Source organism: Pyrenophora tritici-repentis, chromosome 1 (assembly GCF_003171515.1).
Source record: "Pyrenophora tritici-repentis strain M4 chromosome 1, whole genome shotgun sequence".
Taxonomy (NCBI): domain Eukaryota; kingdom Fungi; phylum Ascomycota; class Dothideomycetes; order Pleosporales; family Pleosporaceae; genus Pyrenophora; species Pyrenophora tritici-repentis.
Window position 1 is genome coordinate 605,658 of NC_089390.1, and position 23,147 is coordinate 628,804.

Genomic DNA, 23,147 nt, shown 5'->3' on the forward strand with positions numbered 1-23,147 from the left:
TGTAGAAGCACTGCTCACCTCATTCGGGAAGAGGTTACTGAGGGTTTGAAGAGCTGTGTCTGATACGTTGTCTTGGGATTTTGAGAGCGAGTTAATCAAATCAAAAATTTGATTCTGAGGCGATTCAGTCTTTGTTTAGCTGAAGTCGCATCTTGGAACGCTAGGAAATGTTGTAGTTTGTACTAGAACCCTTCTTTTGCTCTTTCCAAGATAACTTTGGGCTTTCTTAGGGAGGAGCGACCTTTCTTCCTGAACGAACTAACTTAGCTCCCCTTACCCCGCTAGTAACATGATCCATGGGCGAGCGGCGCACACGGGCGAGCGGCGCACCCCACCAACTTTACTCACCTTACTGATCTTAATCTACAATGGCTCAACGCAGCGCTACTCAATTACTATCAAATGAAGCAGATATTCAGCTTGCTATCTCATCTATTAATGCGCACCAGATCCAAGGTACCCGTACTGCTGCAGTAGTCTACAACGTAGCCGAAACAACGCTCCGCCGCCGACGCGCTGGTATACCTGCCCGACGCGATTGCCCGCCCAACTCAAGGAAGCTTACCCAGAGAGAAGAGGAGGTGATTATTAGCTATATACTTCAGCTAGATCTGCGTGGATTTGCGCCTACCTACACAGCTGTACGTGATATGGCTGATAAGCTGCTGGCTGCGCGTGGTGGAGAGCAGGTTGGAGTCAACTGGCCATCTACCTTTGTTAAGCGTACAGACAGTCTTCGGACGTGTTTCAACCAAGCGTACGATAGGCAGAGAGCTCTTTGTGAGGATGCAACATTAATAAAGAGGTGGTTTAAGCTTGTAGAAGAGACAAAGGCTGAGCTAGGTATCTGCGATGAGGACGTCTACAACTTTGATGAAGCTGGCTTTATGATGGGCAAGATTACAACGCAGCTAGTTATAACAGGAGCAGAGAGGAGAGGCAGGCCGAAGAGTATTCAGCCAGGCAATCGCGAGTGGGTAACGCTGATCGCTGCTATCAGCGCTGCTGGCTGGTCAGTCCCACCGTTCCTCATCTTCGCTGGCCAGTACCACCTATCAGCCTGGTATAAGGAAGCTGAGATCCCACGCGACTGGGCGATCGCAGTCAGCGATAATGGCTGGACGAATAATGAGCTTGGAGTTGAGTGGCTAAAGCACTTCAACGCTCACACGCAGGCTCGTAGTGTAGGCGCGCGTCGCCTGCTTATTATTGATGGCCATAAGAGCCACCAATCTCTAGAGTTCCAGGAGCTCTGCAAGGAGAACAATATCCATACGCTCTGTATGCCTCCTCACTCATCTCACCTACTCCAGCCACTTGATGTTGGCTGCTTCTCGCCATTGAAGCGCGCGTACAGCCGTGAGGTGGAGAGCCTTATGCGCAACCACATCAACCACATCACCAAGCTAGAGTTTCTGCCAGCGTTCAAGGCAGCATTTGATCAAGCGTTCACGCCAGCCAATATCTGCTCAGCCTTCCGCGGCGCAGGCCTTGTTCCTCTACAACCAGAGGCTGTTCTATCAAAGGTAGATGTACAACTGCGTACACCTACTCCTCCAGCAGCTCTGCCAGAGGCTCCCTGGGTAGCTCAAACGCCGAGCAACGCGCGTGAGCTTGAGGCTCAGTCAAGCCTAATACGTGAGCGCGTGCGCCAGCACAAGAGCTCATCACCAGCTTCAATTATTATGGCGATTGACCAGCTAAAGAAGGGCGCCGAGGTGATGATGCTCTCTGCTGAGCTGATGCGCGATCGGATCTCTAGTCTTGAGAAGGCCAATAGCGCAGCCTCAGAGCGTAGGCGGCGCTCTAAAAGGCGTATACAGAAGCATGGAGTACTCACAAAGGGAGCTGGAGAGGATATACTGGCTCAAAATGAGGCTGACCAGCAGATTGCTCATGAAGAGCGTCAAGGAGGAGCGCGATCAGGCCTCAGCCAGCGGGCTCAAAGGCGCTGCACTAGGTGCAAGGAGACTGGGCACAACTCGCGCACATGCAAGACTGATACTATTAATATAGAGTAATCTACTGTATCAATATCTAGCAATAATATTATCGCGTTGTTGAGATGCATCGCTTTAAAGTTGCAAAAGTTGGTGGGGTGCGCCGCTCGCCCGTGTGCGCCGCTCGCCCGTGTGCGCCGCTCGCCCATGGATCATGTTATGCTTTATTCCAATGACGCTTTATTCCAATGACGTCATATCAGATCATGTCCTGCGACTGACCATCTTACAGCCGCACGGCGCGTTCTAGCAAATCTCCCCCAAATTTCATATACGGTGCAGGATTGTCGACCATGCTCATTTTGGTTATACTTACTGTACTGCTTACCCTTGACGCAGGTCTGTTTTCGGCAGTTGCTAGATGACAACTATGGGCTCTTTGAAAAATTTATGCGAGAAAGCGCGCAACGAGGATGTGAGGCAACAACAGATGGCTGCAAAGTATAATTCGAACATTCGTGTTACGGTCTACGGTCATGGCTCGGCGAATTATTATTCATGTTGTTCTGGTTCGTGCAGCACTGGAGGTTATTTTTAGGGTCGACTACCGCAATTTGATTTGTCCCGGTCAGTCAGACTGAAACGTGACCAACACGTTGATGAGAAATGTACCAAGTATTCGGGGTGCCATTTTCGCGGTATGTTCACAGCAACGCGCTTTGTTACAGTAGAGGCGAGTTCATTACTCGTCTATCAGATGAGCTTGACTTGCTCGACTAACAGACAATCAGTAGCCATATTACAAGCAAGTTCTGTTGACGCAGTTGGAATAGTGTCAGCAACGCACAGACGGTACAGATGCAATGATGATGGTACATGTAAGTGGTGTCGATGCTTAGCAGCAGATTTTCACAACGCAATTCGTTGTAACAACGTACAGGCAAGCAGTTATGGTACACAGATGCAATAATATCCGTATTGATTTGATGATCTATGTGGTCAACTTTTACCCCTTGATTCACGTACTCAGAGCAAGCTAGTCGGAGAAGTGGTTCCCATCTGGGTAGCAAAGTGTTGGTCGCAGGGGACTATTACGCGCAGCCGGCTGTATATATAGTGCTCGCGGTACAGTTGCTATGAAGAAGTCCTTAGGGAAAGACTGAGATCGCTTTTGATCCCAAGGAGTCTATACAGTCATTGCCACCTGGGCACCCTATCCAGTCGCTATCACCCTCTTCAGTCTTTACCTACTACCCCATTGAGTCGCGGATATGGTTCGTTTCTTTTTTCTAAACGTCTTTGTGTGTCTTTCGCTGGCCTCTAATGGGCTTTCTGCACGCCTGCCCTCGGACGCGCAAATCCGTGCACGGGCTGGCAAGACGAGTCCTTGTGCGCAGATCGCCAACCTTACTGCTGACCCAGATGTATATAGTGTACCTGCGAAACTTGCCTACGGTAAGAGTGCTCAAGAAATGTTGCGTATTACGAGTATTTAGACTAACTTTTACAGAATGTCTTAACTCAGTGCCGTTCAACCAGACCGCTGCAGCCACTCTCGTCAATGGCATCAAGCTATTTGTCGACTTTCAATCTACCACTGCCATTCTCAAGAACCCACCGCAAGATTTCGTCGCGAAGGTACGACCACGTTATGATATCTATGGGGAATTAGAGAAAGTTCGGGCGAAAGTCGCCTCGCGATCTTATGCAAGCGAACATGCGGTAAGCTTCCCCTTCCGATGCAAACATCATAGATAGAGACTAATTTGTTAGTTTGGCATGGACCTTGTAAAAATCTTCACATTCGCTCATGACGACCTGTTCCAATTTGTTCCCGACATCGCGGCCACTCATTTCGCTTTCCGTCGTACCGCTCCTTCTCTTGTCTCCGTTGCCTCCAGCAAGGATAGCCTCCCGGAAATCTACTCGTATCGTGATATAATGCAAGAAAATCTGGGAAAATCTTCATTCAAGGCTTCGCCAATCACACACATCAACGGCAGAGACGTTCAGTCATATCTTCATGACTGGTCAAAGTGGACTTATTACACGGACTTGGACGCAGCCTATAATGCCCAATTTACCACGCAAGCTGGTTCATTCTCAGACAGTATGATGTTCATTATGGGAGCATTCAAATCGGGTGGGGAAACAAATTCTGTTTATGACGGTCCTACGACGGAGTACCGTTTTGCGAACGGCACTTCCAAGTCATACGAAAACATGGCTAATGTCTATGCCTCCTTTGATGGCATAACCGATGGAGCGAGTCTGTACCAAGCCTATTTCACCACCCCAAAGAGGGTGTCTCAAGATTCGTCTAACGGGACGTCTAACGGGACGTCTAATGAGTCGTCTGGTGGATCTGGTGACCAGAACAAAACTTCGACGCCCGAGCCGATGGAAGGATACCCGCCACCAATTGTCTGGGATGATCCAGTCAACATGCTTATTAGTGGATACTACCTTGATGGCCACTACTCCAATGTCGCCGTGCTTTCCGTACCTACCTTTCGTTCCGGCGCTGAACCTATCGACGGTTTCTACAATACAGTAGAGAAGTTTATCACAAAGGCTAAGGCAGATGGAAAGAAGAAACTCATCATTGATCTTTCAACCAACCCTGGCGGGTTGGTACCAAACGCGTTTAATTTATTCAAAATCCTATTCCCGCACGGACGCGACCAATCATCGACTTTACGTGTACGTGCGAACAATGCAACCAAGTTAGTAATCGAGAAAATGACCAAACTTGGCGAAAAATTTCCTCCTACCAGGGACATTACACCCAAGTACAACGGACTGGAAGACACCAATTTTTATACCAGCAACATCTTCAACGCCCACACGGTCAAGAATTCACAGGGAAAGAACTTCGCAAACGCAAAGGCGTTTTTCGGTCCAGGTGTGACGCAGAACGGTGTCAGCTTTACAAACCTCTTCCGATATGATCTAACCACTCCGTGGTCGTTCGATATCGGCGATCATCGGTATGCATCCTACGCCAAGCAGCAGCAGCCATTCGCAGCTAGCGATATAGTCATACTCACCAACGGTTTATGTTCCTCGACATGCGCTAGTTTTGTGGAACTCATGCGAAGCATTCAGAATGTCAAGACTGTTGTCATTGGAGGCCGCCCAGGTAAAGATCCGATGCAAGCCGTTGGGGGTAGCAAGGGAATACAACAAATGTCTTGGGAGGTCATTTACTACAACCTTCAGGCCTCAATCGAAAATCTCAGCACACGCGAGGAGGCAGACTGGCTTTCGAAATCCCCTCTCGGCAAATATCTCACTGACGGTCTTACTACCCTATACCGTGCAGCCGCGGGATCGGTATCAAACATCAACTTGGTAGACGCGATCCGTGAAGGAGATTCGTCGAATACTCCTATACAGTTTGTCTACCAGCCTGCAAACTGCCGCATTATGTACACCAAGGAGATGTATGTCGATGTATCTACTAGCTGGAAGGCTGTTGCGGACTCTGCCTGGGGTGGTAAGAACCATTGCACGACTGGTAGTCTCGGGGGTCATGGTAAATCGCGTCGAGATTTGTACAAGCGCGAGCTCACTGCAGAAGAGAAGGTGCACACTGAGAAGGTCCAGGCCTGGAGAAGGAACCTCAAGCTCGAAGACTTCTCAATTGATGAACCTCGCAAGAAGTTGCCCAGGTTTCGATCTTCCTAGGGGCGCAAACTCGTTTGAGTAGCTTCGCAGTATCTTCATATCGATCCTTTGGGGTTTGAGAGCTTCACAACCGTTTTGTTTCGATTCTATGCAGTAGGCTTTCGATCTAATATCATAATATAAATCATACCTTCTTTCCACATACCCATGTCTGATGCAGGCATGCACGTCATTAGTGTGGTTATCATGTCTACGCTTATAGAGTAGGAAATAAATGAAAATATTGAACGAGCATGATCCCAATTGCCACAGCGTTAGTGAACCATGTCCCTGGTCAAAGTGTTCGTCGACAACCTAATTCGATGGCCATCAACGGTGCGACAAGACAAAATCAAGGCAAATAACATGCTCAGAAACCATGGTAGATGCCCAACGTTGATATCTGACTCGTCCCTTGAGACTACAAAGTCATGTGTATCACTCCATGTCGCAATCACGGGCTCAACGGCTCGCCCAAGAAACAACATGGCGACGGCGTTTTCGATGAAATGCCAACAGAAATTACAAGAGCCGCGTCTACTAAAGTACCAGCTTTTTGACGGATCCAGGAGCAGGGGTTGAAGTGTCGTGGCGTAGAAAGCATATCCTGTGCACCTTCCCTGGGCTATCGCACGCCAAGCAATGCCTACCTGATCCGATATAGTGTTCCCCACCCACACAGATCACCCCATGTCGTTGTTGCAAAGCACACATCCAACGCCTGTTTCTTCCTTACAACTGTCGCTGCAACTGAGTTGCGGTGAAGGCCCTGCAATAGGCGGTAAGAGAATGGGAAATTCTGGTCGGGACGCTGCAGCCGACGGCGAGGTCAAGGAAGAAAACTAAAATCGTCGCCTCACCAATGACCAAACCCCGGATTGAGGGCGAGAGGCAGCTCGCATGCGGAACACGGTGCCGCATCACTTGTACGACGTCTTTCCTGGTCTCTGCAGCATCGGCAGGCGACGTTGCGCAAAGTGGCGGACATGTTTGAAGAGCGAGCAGCGAGGATCAATCTCCCCCACATCAGCCAGTCCGCCCGCAGTCCGTCAGTCCGGGGATTGCGGGCTGCTCAAACAGGTTCTGGAAAAGAAAAGTGCCGGAGATTGGGCTACCCTATCTCGCCCACGATGGGGTAATAGTCAAGACGTGACATGCTAGTTCCATGGCTTCCTATTCGGTGTCGCAGTGGAATGATGTGATGACAGGTTATGCTTGGTTCAGGCTATTGTTTGGCAAAAGCAAGCAGAGACGGGATGCGCCGTACGGTTGAAGGCCGCCCGGAGACTTTCCCATAGCCCAGGTCCTGGTGGAGTCGTCGTTCGGATGATGCGGAGAGCGTGCGAATTTTTGCAAGGCTACAGCACGACGCGCAGCGCATCGAGATGCTGTCGCGGCGACCGGCATAGCGCTGTTGCGAAAGTATTGGCGGCGCCGAAAGAGCTCCAAAGCACGCTTTGCCAGTCCGCCTCTGGGCGAGCACAACAGTGACAAACTGGCAGAGTCCAACGCAGGACGGCAGGAGGTCTGAGAACTTAACTCTTCTACCGCACTTCTGCCGGTCGGTTCCCTACCAGAAATGTTTGGTCGCGACAGGAGTCGGCTCGAGCGTCCTTCCAACAACCTTCTCGAAGCCCAAAGGAGCATCCTAGCCGGAAAGTCGTTGCGGTCATTATTCCCGTGTTGCAACACGAAACATAGTTTTTGCCTGTCCGGGACTCCCATGCCGGGCGCCTCACAAGCAGTGTAACCCCAGACTCCATGACACGCGGTATGAAAGGCGGTTGTTGCGGAGTCTGCCTGGGGCGGCCATCAGGAAGTTGTTGCGCATTATCCTGGCGATCAGAGCGGAGTTTCCAGACAAAGTTCCAGGCGCCTCATTGCGACTGGGCGAATCCCAGGGCGTTGGTATCCGGGGAATGCAGCCCGGAGCTCCACTTAGCTTACCCCATGCTACGCTGCCGCAAGCCTCGCGTGGGATGTGCATATGCATCATGGAGAAGCGGTCAGAGAATGACTTCGGTCCGGCTGGATGATGCCTTGCTTGCGTGCTGGCGACAAGCCAGGAGTCCAAAGGACACTGTGTTGTTTTTTGTTTGGTTCTCCACGTCATACCATCGGCTTCTGTCTGCGCCTGGCTGCATTCGATTGGTTTGCTTCTTCAGTCCGTCTGCTCTCGCATTATCACGGTCCGGATGAAGAATGCGCGCGAGGTTGCAGAACGGGTGACGGGATGCGCGCCTTGTCTGTTGCGTGCGTCTTCGCCTCGCATCGGGCCCAGCACCTCAGACACTTTGATAAGCGCCCCAAAATCGCCTCGACTCTGTAACCCTGATAGGATCGGGGCGTGGGGTGAACTTTGCGCCCCATGTACAACGTTGGTTGCGAAGCAAGGAGTCGTCGCAACCGTCCGCTTCCCCGTGTGGCCGCGCGCCTGATTGCTGATACAGTTTTGCTTTTGACTCAAAGCGTCTTACCCTTCCCATGAGCCCTTGTATCTTTCAAATGATGCGAGTCAGGGTTGTCGTTTGGGCGGTGAAAAGTCATTGCACTGGTACCTTGCCCTTGTACTCAGGTATAAGAGAAGCACCCCCCTTCAGCGCGGTATCGTCATTTTTTACCCATTGCAACACGCCTCAGCTTCCCAATCCAAGACTCATACCAACACACGTCATCTTCTTGACACTTCCTGATCGACCCTCAAACACAGCCTCTGCGCTTCCTCGATACATACCCGAAAGTCCCATTCTCGCTTCCTACTCGACGGGTAATTTACACAACACACAACGCCTTCCACTACGACACGCACGTTCGCCTAACACTCCTCTATCATTGGCAGCCGCCCAACACCCAGTAAGTCATCCCCAACCGGAGCCTTCTTTTCCATACCAGGCTCGAACACAAGGCTCTGCCAAATTAGGCAGGCTTGTGTCCGGCACATGCCAACGCACCAAGCCCAAGCCCTGTCGCAACCACGGCAACCCGTTATCATTGATACTAAATCTGACTCACCTATTCCTTAGGTTCGCATCAGCCTTGTTACCGAGCCAGCCTAAGACAGCACATCAATATCCTGCGCCTTCCCCCGAAAACAAATACCTTTGCCTGCATCGCAACAGCGCATCCTCGCATACGGCCCGTAACAACTTTCGGCATTCCGAACAGTACTTAATCCGTCTACATTGACCTTTGCCGCTATCACATCTTCCTTTACCGGTACCTGAAGCATCGCTCACATACTATCGCTACCTCGCACTTCAACTCAAAAACAAAACATACACATCGCAAACGCTCAAAATGCCATCATCAACAGCATCCGTCTTCAACCCTCGTCAGCGCCTCTCCATCTTCACAAACTCAACTCTTGGCCACGATGTCAGCGCAGCCTTCAAGGCATCCTCGGGTCCGACTTCACGCTCATCAGACGTGAACGAGACACCGGCACCACCACCATCACCAGTCGACTTTACCTTCCCCAGCACGCCAGCCCACAGCAGAAGGGGCAGCTCCAACTAAAGACAACGGGCTTCTTCTTCTTACCCGGACTTTTTGATTCACATGGTTTGCACTTAGCGGGTTTTTGGATGGAGAACTTGGAGTTTTCTTATCTACACTGGAGACGCGGTTATATGTTTTTGGCATCTGTCTGCGCGTTGACCGTTCGCTGCCTTTGTCACCATTTGTTACGATTCCTCTTCTCATCTTTCCACTTTCCACTTTAGTTGGCTTTTGGGCCGGCACATTTTATTTCTTGGTTTTGCATTTGTTTTAAGCGGGGTGGGTGTCGGGGATTTAGACCGCGGCTTATGCCTCACGGCTGGGGTTGGCGGTTACACGGGGGGTTATTTTGGTAAATGCAATTTTATCATTCCGGGGAAAAAGATTTCACTTGAATTACCGCTCTTCTTGTGTCTTACAATGATGACATCTATTTGACACACCCTGATATTCAGTCTGACAAACTCCCACACTTGCTACTGCTGCTGCTGCTGCTGCTTCTGCCTTGTTTGTCTGATCTTACACACCATTCCCTAATCACAAGAATCTTACACCACCAGTCCACCCCACATTCTCCCCCGCGATCGAAGAGCCCATACCATCCATGCGGGCACAGTCCGCAACAATCAATTAAGTGGGTCCTAGAAGGTTCAGATTGGATTGATTGATTACCGCTTTAAGCCTAGTAGTTACCTATAGGAGTTTAAGCCCTACCTAGATAGGTAAGTGGGTCTAGGAGAGTGACCGGATTGAATTGATTGTTGCGGAGTCTACATGCGGGTCTATCCCGCAACCACTTCCCGACAAACCACAAACACCCCGAAAGCAACGGCCATCCTAGCACACCTACCAGATATATCAACATCACATAAGCCCACTCACTCTGCGGCGACTGGACTATCGTCGCCATGACGCCGTCGCCATGTCATCTCATTTCATCTCACGGGCTTACATCCTCACGGCTTACATCAGCTGCGCTCGCCGTTCCGCACCGGCTTCGGACCGATTCCTGGGGTCCCAATTTACTTCGGGTGAGGAGCAGGAGCGGTCCGGGGTGGGAGTGGGAGTGGGAGGGGAGGGGAGGGAGCGACGTAAGGTCAGGTAAGGTACGGGAAGGATGTTTGATATGAGGTTGGAGAAAGAGATCGGAAAGGGACAAGGGCGGGCTAATGTAAGGAAAGAAAAGGGGAAGAAGAATGCAGAGAGAAAGATGACGAAGATCAGAATGTAGGTAAGCGATCAACCTTCCTCTTCGGTTTTGTCATACCCGCACAACTTTCCCTCCCGGTTTTGGTGTGGTGTGAGCAGACTCCGCAACAATCAATCGATTGACATGATTGATTCCTATATAGGTTAAAGAATTACTTCATTAGGCAGCCTTTAACCTAGATAGGAATCAATCATGCCGATCCGATTGATTGTTGCGGAGTCTGGGTGTGAGTGACATTATACCACGATAAAATAAGAAATCATTGATATGACACTCTCTGTTACCATTTCCCACGCAACGTTTACCTTGCTTTCTCTGATGCTTGAAAAGTTTATGACTTGAGAAGCAGTTGACACTATAAAGGAGCAAGGGTGGTAGTTAGTCGCTTAGGTAAGAGTCAAACACGACGTCAATGGAGTCACTATATAGCCTAGTTAGCCAACAACATAGTCATCTATCTTGGAGATGTAACGACGTGAAGAACAGCTAGCTGGTGAACTGCATATCATATGTCAGCTCTATCTCGGCATGTCCAAGAAGAGTCCGTCCGAACCGTGAATCTATTCTCGCGACATATGTCACATGTCAAGTGACATACATAGCGCATGGGCCATACCGGAGTACGGTATATAGCTCCCCTTCCCATTGAGGTGAATGGTTCTTGAGACTTCTTCTACAATACATTACTTTTGCCCACATACGTTTTGAAATGGCAGTGTTTCTCTCCACTTAGAAACGCCACCTTAGTACCTACCAGCAAAGAAACCTCTGTCACCTACTGGTCTACCGTAACGCACGTCTGCTCTCGCTTCAAGCATAGCTTATAGACAGCTCCTTTGGATTTTTCGGGGCTGCCTTCGCTTACTTACGTCATCGCCGCCGATCAAGCGTCTGATTGCGTGTATGTAAGCTGGAGAAACTGTCAGAACGTAGGTCTACGCCCACTACGCTCTGACATTATGATCAGTGAAGTCTTGATCATCGTGGTAGAATAGTATATATTGTACACCTCGCATTGCGTAGGCCTAACAGAAATGCTATTTGCAAAATGTCATCCGTGAAAACTACCAGATACAGAGATAACGCCAAATTAGTTCCATTAGCGCTTACGCTCTAATGTTATTAGAATTGGCTGTCTAGGTATACTGCCAGCTGCACAGGCCGCGATTAGGTCTTTGGGCTAGTTGTCTCGCTGCCTAGGTAGCTTTGCCGGCACTACATATCACAGGACGTCTACGCTCATGTGCCTATCCTTTCATCCTCATTAAATTCGGTCAACTCAGTGGGAAAAGGTCGAGGTTTTGAGAAATCCATATATATCTCCACCATTGATATACCACAAACTCCATAAAGACCATCCTCGCTACACCATCCTACACCTAAAACTAAGGCGTCTTTGCATCTTGTATCCAACCACCTCACCATGAAAGCCATCGCCTATCTCGTCTTTCTCGCAGCGGCTTCGAATGTCACCATCGCCGCGCCCTCTCCCCGCGACGAAGGTACATCCTTAAACGAGCGCAGCAACCTATTCGCTAGGGGTGTATGTTGAAAATCAATCCCTCCCAACCTATCCAAGTTAACGATAAACTAATTTTATTTGCTTAGAAAAAACCTTGCTTGGCTAACGATGGCATAAACTGTTAGTTTGACTACGGGGAGAAGACGGGGGGAAAGCAGTGTGCCCACCACAAATGCGACTATTGCACGTGCGAAGAGAAATTCGATGGCAAGTATCCGCTAGTTCAACGTGACTGTGCCGATTATTGTCCAAATCCCTGATGATATGGCTTCACTGGTATGGCTGCACAGGCGGAGACAGGCGTGTGTGAGGCGGTTGGGGGGTTGAGGGTTTTTATGCTTATGGGGGCAGGCGCACCGAAGGCTAGAAAGTTGTCACTGTGGAGATGCCAAGACTACTGTCATAGCACATACTACAGTTAAATCGGGCTTAGCGTCTAAGCTTTGTAGCCCTCTGGGGTAGGAGCAGCGACGATGTGAGATGAGAGTGGAGAGGAGTGTTGGTGTTGGTGTTGGTGGTGGAAGCTCGGGAAGTGTCGGATCGTGAGTATCGGTAGAGACGTCGGCTGCTGGACACTTCGGCCCGACTTCGGCCCACCTTGCGCAAGAGCTTAGGTATACCTTCGTAGCACCTATGTTCGTAGATATCAATTAGAACCACCGAACAGAATGCATTCCTAGTTATCGTTATTTCCCTTTACGCACTTAGTGCAAAGCCAACCAACAGGAAGAATCCCTTAAACTTTATTTTCTCTTTGTCGTAAACACCCCAAGGATACTTCTTACTACATACCCGCTATTCAACATAATTAATACTTAATCTATCCTCCACACCCCCACCATGAAAGTCCCCACCTACTTCCTCATCCTCGTCGTTTCCACGCTCACCACCGCCGCGCTCCCCTCGTCTTTGGACGCGCGCAGCGACCTATTTGCTAGGGAAGATGTAAAGATCGATCCCCCCATCCCTCCCAACTATCCAACTCACGGATAAACTTATGAACTTTCTCAGAAAAAAATGTGCTTCTTTAAGGCCGGATTAACTTGTTACTATGATGGGGGGGACTGTTACTACCACGATTGCACGGCATGCTCGTGTTATCCAAAGCGGGACAACAAGGAGCTGACGCGTCGTAAATGTACCAATTCTGATGCTTGCCGGAATTTCGTTTAAGGAGAGGCCACTGGTATGACACTGCCTAGAAAGAACGTCGCTGGTATGTCTGCATACCAGGCATGTGTGGGTTTTTTTAGCGTGAGGCTTTTTACGCTTACGCGGTGGGTGGGTCTAGGGTAGAGAATAGGGCAGGGGTAGCGACGATGTAGGTTGAAGTAGGTGGGGTGACGGTCTTGGTCGCTCTTGAAAAAAAATCTATATAAACTTTGTCAATTCCCCAAGGACAAGTCGTTCCTACACATCCTTTCATCCAACCAACTCATCCATATCCATATCCACACAACTTCCCACCATGAAAGCCACCGCATACCTTCTCTTCCTCACAGCGGCCACGCTCACCGCCGCCGCGCCCGTTGACGAGGGTTTGCTATCCCCCGGAACTACCTCTCCGGCTCTGAGCAGGCGTCTACGTGTCAGGGCGCCGGCTGGCGAATGGAACGTACTCCCCGGAACTACCTCCTCTCTGCGTGCCAGGGCGCCGGCCGGCGAATGGAACGTACTCCCCGGAACTACCTCCTCTCTACGTGCCAGGGCACCCGTAGACGAATCCAACAACGAGGCTCCCTGGGGCCCCGAAAACCCACCCCTCGCCAGCAGGTCCCCCGTAGATGAATCCAACGACGAAGCTTCCCGGAGCCCTGAAAACCCGCCCACCGAGCCTCTCCTTGCCGGTAGGGCACCCGCCGGCGAATGGAACGTAGCCGAAAACACATCTCCGGTTGCACGCAGCAGCCGTCTAGTTGCTAGGGTAAATACCTCCCCTCGTCCCTCCTAACTATCCAAGTCATTTGCTGATTAACCAAGTCTTTTGCCTCTTAGAAGAGATACTGCGCCGATGGCGATACCGGGATAAACTGTTACTATGGGGAGGGAGAAGGCTCATTTTGTAACTGGCACAAGTGTACCTAGTGCACGTGCTGGCCGGAGTACAATGGTAAGAAGCTTGTAAAGAGGGACTGTGAGCCGCAGAGAGTTCGCCCGATCAGGTGATGGGTGATTTTTTAAGAGGATGGCGTAGACTTGTTTATAGAAATGTGTTATGGAAATGTATTATGACAATGAATAGACTTTGTTTGTGGAAATCTTTTCGTGTTTATGGGGAGTTTGGTTTGTGTGGAGTGAAGTTCGTGTATGTGACTGTTCTGTGCAGGTATGTCTGTTATTCAAGTGACTATGTTATCACCACTTACTTACAACGGTGAGGCCTGGCTACCCTCACTCTTGATTTCAGTCGATACTTGTTTCTTTGTCTTTCCTTCTTGAAGTTCCTCGTTCTTGGTTTTTTTCGGAGCTTCTTCAGACGTCTCTCCAACCTTGGCACCACCTATTTCGATTTTCTTCCATGGTTTGAACGGAGCTTCGTGATCACTTTGCATGGATACATAGTATCTCAACTTTTGCAAGCCCTTCTCACCCTCCTTGGGAATACTGACTGGGTTCATAAGGCCCGATTGAACCCTTCTAACCCCCTTGGACTTCACAGTCTCACTAGGGTCAGGGAAACTAGACCCACGTAGCTGTTTAATCTTCCGGCGCAGTTCGGAAAAAGTACGCTTAACTGGAGGATCTTCGTTACCGAGACGAAGAACCTCTGGTCGAGTGGGCATAGGCTGACCAGCGTCCTTGGCGGCTTTCATGGCGTATTCGAGGTCGGATTGGTAGGATTCAGCCGAGTCCATCATCTCGTGGACAGCGACCCAATTGAGGAAACGGAGCTCGTCTACTGGTATGTTGGTTGGGCTAAGGGTAGGTTTGGCGGGAGGTGGAGGGGGCGGTTGATGAGGGTCAGTGGTAAGTTCATCGTAGACGACACGGAGATTTTCCAGGGAGCCCAAAGACGCGTGGTTTGGATCAAGATGCATGTAGAATGGCGTTTTGACCAGGCTGAGTGGTTGTCCTGACATGACTACAGCTTCGACATTCTTCATCTGAGTCTTTAGCGTGTCCAATTCCGAGGTTAGATCTTGGAGGGTCATGTACTGGTACCCCTGAGTAATCGGTGGTGCAGTCTCAACCACGTCAATCTGCTGGATGAGATGTCGCTCCGTTCTCATATCGATCGTATGCGCTAACTTCAGTATTTGTTGTCGGAAGTAAGCGGCGTGATCAGCTCGTCTGCAAGCTTTGGTGAGTGTAATCCAGTCTTCGAACGGTATCTGTGCACTGTTGGCCTCTGAAGTAGAGACTACGCGCGACCATTGTTGTTCGATGAGATCCTTGTCTTTGAGCAAACCCGCTGATGTAATTACACTCCTGGTAACAATGGTCCCAAGCTCGAAACCCGCTTTTTCGATATCTTGGAGGGTGGCAGTCAGTAGACTGGGGACCCGCATCTTCCCGGCGAGAGAGATTAGGCCCTCGAAAGCAGTGATTTTGAACGAGGCGCCGGCTTGTACGAGTCCGGACAAAGTGTCATGCGCAGTCAATACAAGTGCGTCACGCATTACTGCTGCTTCGCCAACATAGTCTTGGCCAGCAACAGGTTCAGGCAAGATCAATTCGAAAGAACGTATGAGGTTTCCAACGTGGATGCTTTCTAGTGTCGCGCCAGACTCCAAGTAGGCGTAGATAGCATTGGCTATGGCGCGAAGTAGCATGACGCGGTCGGACATTTTAGGCGCTGCAATCATGGCAGCCCGCATTTTGGTTATGAGGGCAGTAACGTGGGTGGGCCTCAAACGTGTGCCGGCGCGACAAGCGACCATAAAGGCGGGGTATGCTTCAGCTATTGGCCTTTCGGTCATGAATAGCTCGTAGTACCGCGAAGGAGTTTGGGTGGGATATATGCGGAGGGCTGTGTCGAAAGCCAGATAGGACATTCTCCAATCACCAGCCAGTAAGCGTGCTGTGAGAATGCCCTGTAGAAGGATAGTTGGGATACCGGAAATTGTAGTAAGCTCTGCACGGTTAGGGACAATGGCGTCGGGTGACAGATGATACTGGGCAAAAGTGCCAGGGAAGCGCTTGAGGCCTTCTTGGTACAAATTCTCCAGTTCTGGTAGGGACATCAGGTTGCCGTATGCCATGAGCTCAATGGCAGCACCGTAAGAAGCCTGTGAGCAGAATTGATCGTCCTGCTGGACCAACCACCGCCAAAGGGCTAATCCCTCGTCCCAACGACTACATTCTTTGTAGATGCCGAACAAGTGCACAAAGGCGTATGGGTGGGGTTCCAGTCTGTGAGTACGAAGGTCACTCTGGATGCGATCTATAAAGGCGAATATGTCGTGTAGGCTGTGCTGAGGTTCGTTGCGGAGGCGTACATGGAGGGCTTGTGTAATGCGCCGGGTATCGTAGCTATTGATTAGATGGGCCGAAAGCAGGCGGGGATAGAGGTCCATTATGGACTCTATATTTCGCGTTTCGCATGCATTGCGGAATTTGTGGAGGAGACGGTTATTCTGACCATGTGAGTACTGGACGGGCTATGGTATATGAAGGCATCGGACTCACCTCGATATCAACTGCGCTGCGCCCGGGGATGGTTGGTGGTGCATACTGGACTTTCCGTACGAGGCGGCTCTTCTTCTCGGAGCCTGTCGCATATGATTGTCTCTGTAGCGGCCGATATGGTGAGAAGGATGCGACGGCGGCCGGGGCAACCGTGCGAAGAAGACGAGGGACGAGGAAGGGAGCGGATGGGCAGACCAGCGATGCCAGTGACTTTCGCGATATCTTTTGCATCTTTGCCCGTGTGTGAGGGCTCAATTGTCGCTCGTTGTGGTTTGCGGGACCGTCTACACACAAAAGTTCGGGCGGGTCCGCCAAGCCAAACCCACGACCTCCGTGATTGGCCACTTCTCCGCAACCCAGCGAGGAGACACCTATCAGCCAATTCCCCCCACAAGACAGCTTCCATTGACCGACGCCTACGCGACCAAAAGATAGCCATATCCCCAATCATGTCGCGTCCACTTTCGCTCTTCAGCGTCCAGGCCATCCTCATTCTCGCCATTGACGACGGCTCCCGCATCCTCACCAAATACTACTCGAACCCACACCCACCCGCTGGTCACCAGAACGACTACCCGGGCCAGATGGCATACAAGACGGTGAAGGACCAGAAGGCGTTTGAAAAGGGACTACTGGGTGTGTAGCCTGAAGCTGGAACCCGGCATATGTGGCTGGGCTGCGTCTGACATGGGAAACAGAGAAAACGGCCAAGCAGACGACCGACATTATATTATACGACCAAAAAGTCATTGTCTTCAAGATGGAGTCGGATGTTATGCTCTATGTGGTCGGAAGCGCCGAAGAGAACGAGGTGCTGCTATACAGGTATGGTCATGGCACCGGAGCGAGGAGCGAGCGAGCCTGTACTGACCAGTTGCCAGTGTTGTCCTAGCTCTAAGGGATTCACTCAACATCCTCCTCAAGTAGGCAGTCCCGAATAAGCTTTGGTTAATATATCTGACACGGCCTAGGAACTCGGTCGACAAGCGCACCGTGATTGAGAACTACGACCTCGTGGTAGGCAATTACACTTCTCAACCCCAAAAACTCACTCACTGACCTCCACAGTCGCTCGCCGTCGATGAGCTCGTCGACGACGGTATCATCCTGGAAACCGATCCAGTAATTGTGGCTTCGCGCGTCAGCAAGCCCCCAGCCCAAGACATGACATCGATGAAGAACATTGATCTTTCCGAGCAGGGCTTCTTGAACGCGTGGGAGTTTGGAAAGAGGCAGCTGGCGGAGCGGATACGGCAGGGCCTATGAGCGTGTTTGCTTTGTTGGGCGCGGCGTTGTCGGAGTTTGGGATAAAATGCATGAGGCATTGCGACTGCGAAGGCCCGGAACGCGGCGCATGGTAATAGAGTAGGTAGCGCGCCGCGCACAATAAAGGCCCTATGAATACATGCAATCTCTACCGATTGCAAGCGCAGACGTATGTGTGCTGGCGACCATGTTGATGTCAAAATCCATTACCCGCACTTGTCAAGAGGTACACGACCCTTGTAATCGCGCTACTCGCCTGCCTTCGTCATCGCCGCATCCCACCTTCAGTTGGCGACCCCACTCACCACAGACTCTTCACACTCCACAACACCATGAAACAAAGGTTTTCCAGTTTGGACGTCAAGGCAAGTATTTTCAATGCGTCATTTTCTCTCTACAGTACTGATTGTTTCGCTCAGGTAATAGCCCATGAGCTTTCGTCCAAACTCACCTCACTTCGAGTCACCAATGTCTATGATTTGAGTTCGGTAGGTACATGTCGACATGTCCAGCTGTCACAATGAATCACCTGACTGATGCAGCATAGAGAATCTTCCTTATCAAGTTCCACAAGCCCGACCACCGTGAGCAACTTCTCATCGACTCCGGCTTCCGTTGTCATCTTACCGAGTATGCGCGAACCACGGCTGGGACGCCTTCAGGCTTCGTCGCGAAGCTGCGCAAGTACCTGAAAACGCGACGCATCACCTCGGTTGCACAGATCGGTACAGACCGCATCCTGGAATTTCAATTCTCAGATGGACTCTATAGATTGTACCTGGAGTTTTACGCTGGTGGCAACATCGTCTTAACAGATGCCGAATTGAACGTTTTGTCGCTGCTGCGGAATGTCGACGAAGGCGAAGAACACGAGAAACTTAGGGTTGGGTTGAGATACAACCTCACTCTACGACAAAACTATGGCGGCGCTCCGGAGCTTACAAAGGAACGGGTGCGACAAGCATTGCAGAAGGCTATGGACAGGCAGCAGAATCAGCCTGCAGCGACAGGGAAGAAAGCAAAGAAGGCAGGCAAAGACTCTCTGAGGAAAGCGCTGGCTGTGTCTATTACCGAGTGTCCTCCGCTGCTAGTCGACCATGCGCTACATGTTGCAGACTTCGATTCGACCCTGAAGCCGGAGGAGGTCATCGCCGACGATGGCCTCATGGAGAAGCTAGTGTCGGTTCTACGGGATGCAAGAAAAATTACAGACGAAATCACAACAACAAATCAAATCAAGGGCTACATCCTCGCGAAGCCCAACCCATCGGCGCCAACGAACGAGGATGAGTCGTCTGATAAGGCAAGACTTCTCTACGATGATTTCCACCCTTTCCGCCCGCAGCAATTCGAGAACTCAGATTACACTTTTATCGAGTTTGATGGCTTTAACAAAGCCGTGGACGAGTTCTTCTCCTCGATAGAAGGCCAAAAACTAGAGTCAAAGTTGACGGAACGCGAACAGCAGGCCAAGAGGAAGCTAGAAAAGGCACGCAAGGAACACGAAGATCGCATTGGTGGACTACAGCAAGTACAAGAGCTAAACTTCCGAAAGGCAGAAGCAATTCTGGCCAACGTACACCGTGTCACCGAAGCCACTGAGGCTGTGAACGGACTGATAAGACAAGGCATGGATTGGGTCGACATCGCGCGTCTGATCGAGCGAGAGCAAAACTCCGGGAACGCTGTCGCACAGCTCATCAAACTACCACTAAAGTTGAACGAGAACACCATCACCCTGTTACTAGACGAGACAAATTGGGAGGAAGGTGAAGAGGTAGAGGATGAGGGCAATGAAACGAGTTCTGTTAGCGAGGACAGTGACGAAGACGCAGGCGAAGAAGATGGCGCAAAGAAGAAGTCTGCGCCAGTCAAGGTGTCGGCTCGACCTCAGTTGGCCATCGACATTGATCTCAGTCTCACCGCATGGGCAAATTCGACCGAATACTTTGACCAGAAGAAAACAGCCGCCAACAAGGAGGATCGCACTTTGCAAGCATCGACTAGAGCTTTGAAGAGCCACGAGAAGAAGGTAGCCGAGGATCTGAAAAAGGGCCTGAAGCAGGAGAAGGAGGTGCTCCGACCCGTTCGCAAACAGCAGTGGTTCGAAAAGTTTATCTATTTCATTTCTTCGGATGGCTACCTAGTCCTGGGAGGCAAGGACGCGCAGCAAAACGAGATCATCTACCGACGTTTTCTACGCAAGGGAGATGTATACGTTCACGCCGATCTCAAGGGAGCCATGCCCATGATTATCAAGAACAAGCCCGATACACCAGATGCTCCGATACCACCCTCTACGCTTTCGCAAGCAGGCAACCTTTGCATATGTACTTCGGACGCATGGGACTCCAAGGCTGTCATGTCAGCATGGTGGGTCCGCAGCGACCAAGTGAGCAAGACCGGACAAACTGGCGAATTTCTCCCAGCGGGCATGTTCAACGTCAAGGGAAAGAAGGAGTTCTTACCTCTAGCCCAACTCGTAGTGGGACTTGCAGTCATGTTCGAAATCAGCGAGTCAAGCAAGGCAAATCATCACAAGCATCGGATACAGGAGACTGCAGTTTCCGCTGCGGAAATGGTGGATGAGCCTACGGATGAGACCAAGGCTGCAGACCATACCAAAACTGACAACAGCGATGATGACGAAGACTTCCCGGACGCTAAGATTGAATCTGATTCCGAGGACGATTTCCCTGATGCGAAGATGGGTCAGACAGAAGAGAGTGATGCTGAGTCTGAAGCGGCAGCTCCTAGAAGCAATCCTCTGCAGTCAAGAACGACAGATGCAAGAGATGAATCCGATGATGGAGACGAGCCGTCAGTTGCGCAAAAAGATGACGAGTTCGCCATGTCTGGAGGGCGAAATAGATCATCAGCAAACGAAGAGCCACAGGAGGATGATGGCTCTGTAGCGGATACGGAGAAGACATCCAAATCCACCGGACGCCGGCAACTGTCCGCAAGGGAACGTCGTCTCGCGAGAAAAGGGCAGCTTCCAGAACTGCCCCAAGTCCCATCTAATGCAGCACCAGCAGATGACGATGCCGCACACGAAGAGGGTTCATCTGCAGAAGAAGGAAGTGCCAAGACACCTGGAAAGGTACCAGGCACAGCAACATCACAGGGCACGAAGCAGAAGAACACACCTCTACCTCGCGGCAAGCGAGCAAAGGCAAAGAAGCAAGCGGCCAAGTATGCCGCGCAGGACGAAGAAGACCGAGAGCTAGCTATGCGCCTCCTAGGTTCCAAATCCGGCCAACAAGCAGCAGAAGCCGCTGCGCAAGAGAAGCGACAGAAGGAAGAGCAGGCTCAAGCTGACAAGCAACGTCGCCGGGAGCAGCACCTTCGTGCGCAAGCTGCAGGCAAAGCCGCCGAAGAAGCGCGTCTACGTGCACTAGAGAATGCTGAAGATGACGACGAGGGCGACGAAGTTCTCAAGACCAACCTACAAAACCTCGACGCCTTCACTGGCCGTCCACTACCAAACGATGAGATTCTCTCTGCAATCCCCGTATGCGCTCCCTGGTCCGCACTCTCGTCATACAAATACAAGGCCAAGATGCAGCCTGGTTCTACTAAGCGTGGTAAAGCTGTAAAGGAGGTGCTGACAATCTGGGACCACGCTGGAAAGGACGCAAAGGCGTTGGACAAGTCGAGCCAGGATACGGAGCGTATCTGGCCAAAGGAGATTGACCTTATCAGGGGGTGGAAGGAGATGGAGGTAGTTGGTGTAGTGCCGGTTAGCAAAGTCAGAGTTATGATTGCTGGTGGACGACGGGGTGCCGAGATTGCCAAGGGCAAGAAGAAGAGCGCGAGAGGTGGGAGGGGCTCGAAGAAGAAGTGAGCGGCGGATAGTGATGGGAAGACTAGCAAAAGGAAACATGTAGAATACAACCTGCAATCCTATGGGTACTTTATACAGTCATGCCTTTGAGTATCAGCTGCATGGTGCACTTTGTGATGGTTGATTCGTTCTTATTTCAATCTCAACCTCACTAAGCACTAATATGGTGTTCTTGAATTGGCGTAACATGAATGGTCGGTCAGCTGGACAAGTGCATCTTACTCAGCTGAAGGTAGTACACTTTCGCCAACATGCCACCACGTCTTGTGAGCAGCGTCATTGGAGGCCTCGAAGCATATTACGGTATTTGCTACTTCCGACATGATAGACCAACAAGCGCTGGTGGCCGTAGCTGTAAGCAAGGGGATCCTCATCAAGGGTACAAGGGTAAGACAGCCCCTGGGGTAGGTTGGACAAAGGTAACAGATTGCGTGGCCGTCAGCGTGGTAAGCACGAGAATGTCGTGACTGCGTGTACAACGCCATGAGGACGTCCAGCTCTTTCTGCAATGGGGGGTTGCTGCTGCAGCATTGAGTTGTCCATGGTGTGACTGCTGATACGAGGTCAGTCCAGGCCGACTATGACGTTACGAAGCGATTAGTTCGAATCCAATTCGAGTAGCCATGACCGAAGAGTTTATTGATGTGTGAAACAGCGAGCTGTGTCCGCAGGCGCAGGGTCAGAGCTGTGGGGTGTTGAGGATATGTAGCAGCCACTGAACGCGTCATGACGCCATGTCGGTGCAAACGCGCGAGGTTGTTGAGGCTGATGAGATGGGTGTGGCGGGTAAGATGGGTAAAAGAACAAAAGTCATGTAAGTAGAGGGCTCCTTGGCAGCAGCATTGGAGATGGGCCAGGTACGAGCGTGGTAAAGTGAGCAGGCGTCGCACCAAGGCGGCGCGTTGGGCAATCTCCGGGTCGAAGATGGCATGCGACCCACGACTCGGACCATTACCTCCAAAGACGCCCCCTATTCATCAGCAAAGCTCAGCAGGGTCTTTGCTGATCTCGTAGTCTCATAGTAGTCGCAAACGTCTCTGCTCTTCCATTGCACCGTCTTGTATAACCAAACTGCAGCATTGGAAGCTGCGGCACTGGATAAAGTCAAACACGGCCTTGTACCTGTCAGGCTGTCGCAAAGTGCCGCCGCCTCAACCGCAGCCCTTTCATTTCGCTTTACAGGCCGCTTCCCTCCCCGGGACGGATTTCCCATGACCAGGACCCGCGCTGTCCACGATGAGAGATGAGGCTGCGGATGCGTCTGGCGCTGCCGTGGTGGAGCAGTCTGACGTTTCCAACGCGTTGTCACCTGTCAAGTCCAATGCCCCCAGCGCCTCGTCGACCAAGGGCCCCGCAGCGCGATCATGGTTGAGCAATGTTCGGCGACCACGAACCTCACCAGGCCCACGAGCATTCTCCCTGAAGCGCACCCTATTGACAGAAGACGACGACCGCAGAGATTCCGCCTTGGCACCTTCCAACAATACCACGACAAACGAACCCCCCTCACCCACGAGCCTGCACAAGACGCCTAGCCTGCCTGCCCTGCCTGCTATTGTTGTCCAG

General features: G+C 51.1%; 9 protein-coding genes across 9 annotated transcripts; 8 read left to right on the forward strand and 1 right to left on the reverse strand.

Annotated features, from left to right (window-relative positions):
* Positions 1-650: 650 nt before the first annotated feature.
* On the forward strand, positions 651-2,021 carry PtrM4_002210 (uncharacterized protein; the record flags this gene model as incomplete). Its single annotated transcript, XM_066102632.1, has 1 exon — positions 651-2,021. One exon carries the CDS (start codon positions 651-653, stop codon positions 2,019-2,021), a length of 1,371 nt encoding a protein of 456 aa, XP_065964834.1.
* A 1,190-nt stretch (positions 2,022-3,211) lies between these two features.
* On the forward strand, positions 3,212-5,630 carry PtrM4_002220 (Peptidase-S41 domain containing protein; the record flags this gene model as incomplete). Its single annotated transcript, XM_001941808.1, has 3 exons — positions 3,212-3,395; positions 3,451-3,662; positions 3,714-5,630. The coding sequence occupies 3 exons, from the start codon at positions 3,212-3,214 to the stop codon at positions 5,628-5,630; spliced, it is 2,313 nt and encodes a 770-aa protein (XP_001941843.1).
* A 3,276-nt stretch (positions 5,631-8,906) lies between these two features.
* Positions 8,907-9,125, forward strand: PtrM4_002230 (uncharacterized protein; the record flags this gene model as incomplete). Its single annotated transcript, XM_001941809.1, has 1 exon — positions 8,907-9,125. One exon carries the CDS (start codon positions 8,907-8,909, stop codon positions 9,123-9,125), a length of 219 nt encoding a protein of 72 aa, XP_001941844.1.
* A 2,615-nt stretch (positions 9,126-11,740) lies between these two features.
* PtrM4_002240 (uncharacterized protein) lies at positions 11,741-12,099 on the forward strand (the record flags this gene model as incomplete). Its single annotated transcript, XM_066102633.1, has 2 exons — positions 11,741-11,860; positions 11,965-12,099. The coding sequence occupies 2 exons, from the start codon at positions 11,741-11,743 to the stop codon at positions 12,097-12,099; spliced, it is 255 nt and encodes an 84-aa protein (XP_065964835.1).
* A 580-nt stretch (positions 12,100-12,679) lies between these two features.
* Positions 12,680-12,832, forward strand: PtrM4_002250 (uncharacterized protein; the record flags this gene model as incomplete). The annotated part of the gene is made up of 1 exon (XM_066102634.1): positions 12,680-12,832. One exon carries the CDS (start codon positions 12,680-12,682, stop codon positions 12,830-12,832), a length of 153 nt encoding a protein of 50 aa, XP_065964836.1.
* Positions 12,833-13,307: 475 nt separating this feature from the next.
* PtrM4_002260 (Drf-FH1 multi-domain protein) lies at positions 13,308-13,834 on the forward strand (the record flags this gene model as incomplete). Its single annotated transcript, XM_001941810.2, has 2 exons — positions 13,308-13,763; positions 13,820-13,834. 2 exons carry the CDS (start codon positions 13,308-13,310, stop codon positions 13,832-13,834), a joined length of 471 nt encoding a protein of 156 aa, XP_001941845.2.
* Positions 13,835-14,201: 367 nt separating this feature from the next.
* Positions 14,202-16,699, reverse strand: PtrM4_002270 (uncharacterized protein; the record flags this gene model as incomplete). Its single annotated transcript, XM_066102635.1, has 3 exons — positions 14,202-14,204; positions 14,329-16,416; positions 16,469-16,699. 3 exons carry the CDS (start codon positions 16,697-16,699, stop codon positions 14,202-14,204), a joined length of 2,322 nt encoding a protein of 773 aa, XP_065964837.1.
* Positions 16,700-16,917: 218 nt separating this feature from the next.
* PtrM4_002280 (RET3, Vesicle coat complex COPI, zeta subunit) lies at positions 16,918-17,734 on the forward strand (the record flags this gene model as incomplete). The annotated part of the gene is made up of 5 exons (XM_001941812.2): positions 16,918-17,104; positions 17,167-17,293; positions 17,350-17,391; positions 17,440-17,485; positions 17,537-17,734. The coding sequence occupies 5 exons, from the start codon at positions 16,918-16,920 to the stop codon at positions 17,732-17,734; spliced, it is 600 nt and encodes a 199-aa protein (XP_001941847.1).
* Positions 17,735-18,066: 332 nt separating this feature from the next.
* Positions 18,067-21,581, forward strand: PtrM4_002290 (serologically defined colon cancer antigen 1; the record flags this gene model as incomplete). The annotated part of the gene is made up of 2 exons (XM_001941813.2): positions 18,067-18,222; positions 18,282-21,581. The coding sequence occupies 2 exons, from the start codon at positions 18,067-18,069 to the stop codon at positions 21,579-21,581; spliced, it is 3,456 nt and encodes a 1,151-aa protein (XP_001941848.1).
* Positions 21,582-23,147: the final 1,566 nt, after the last annotated feature.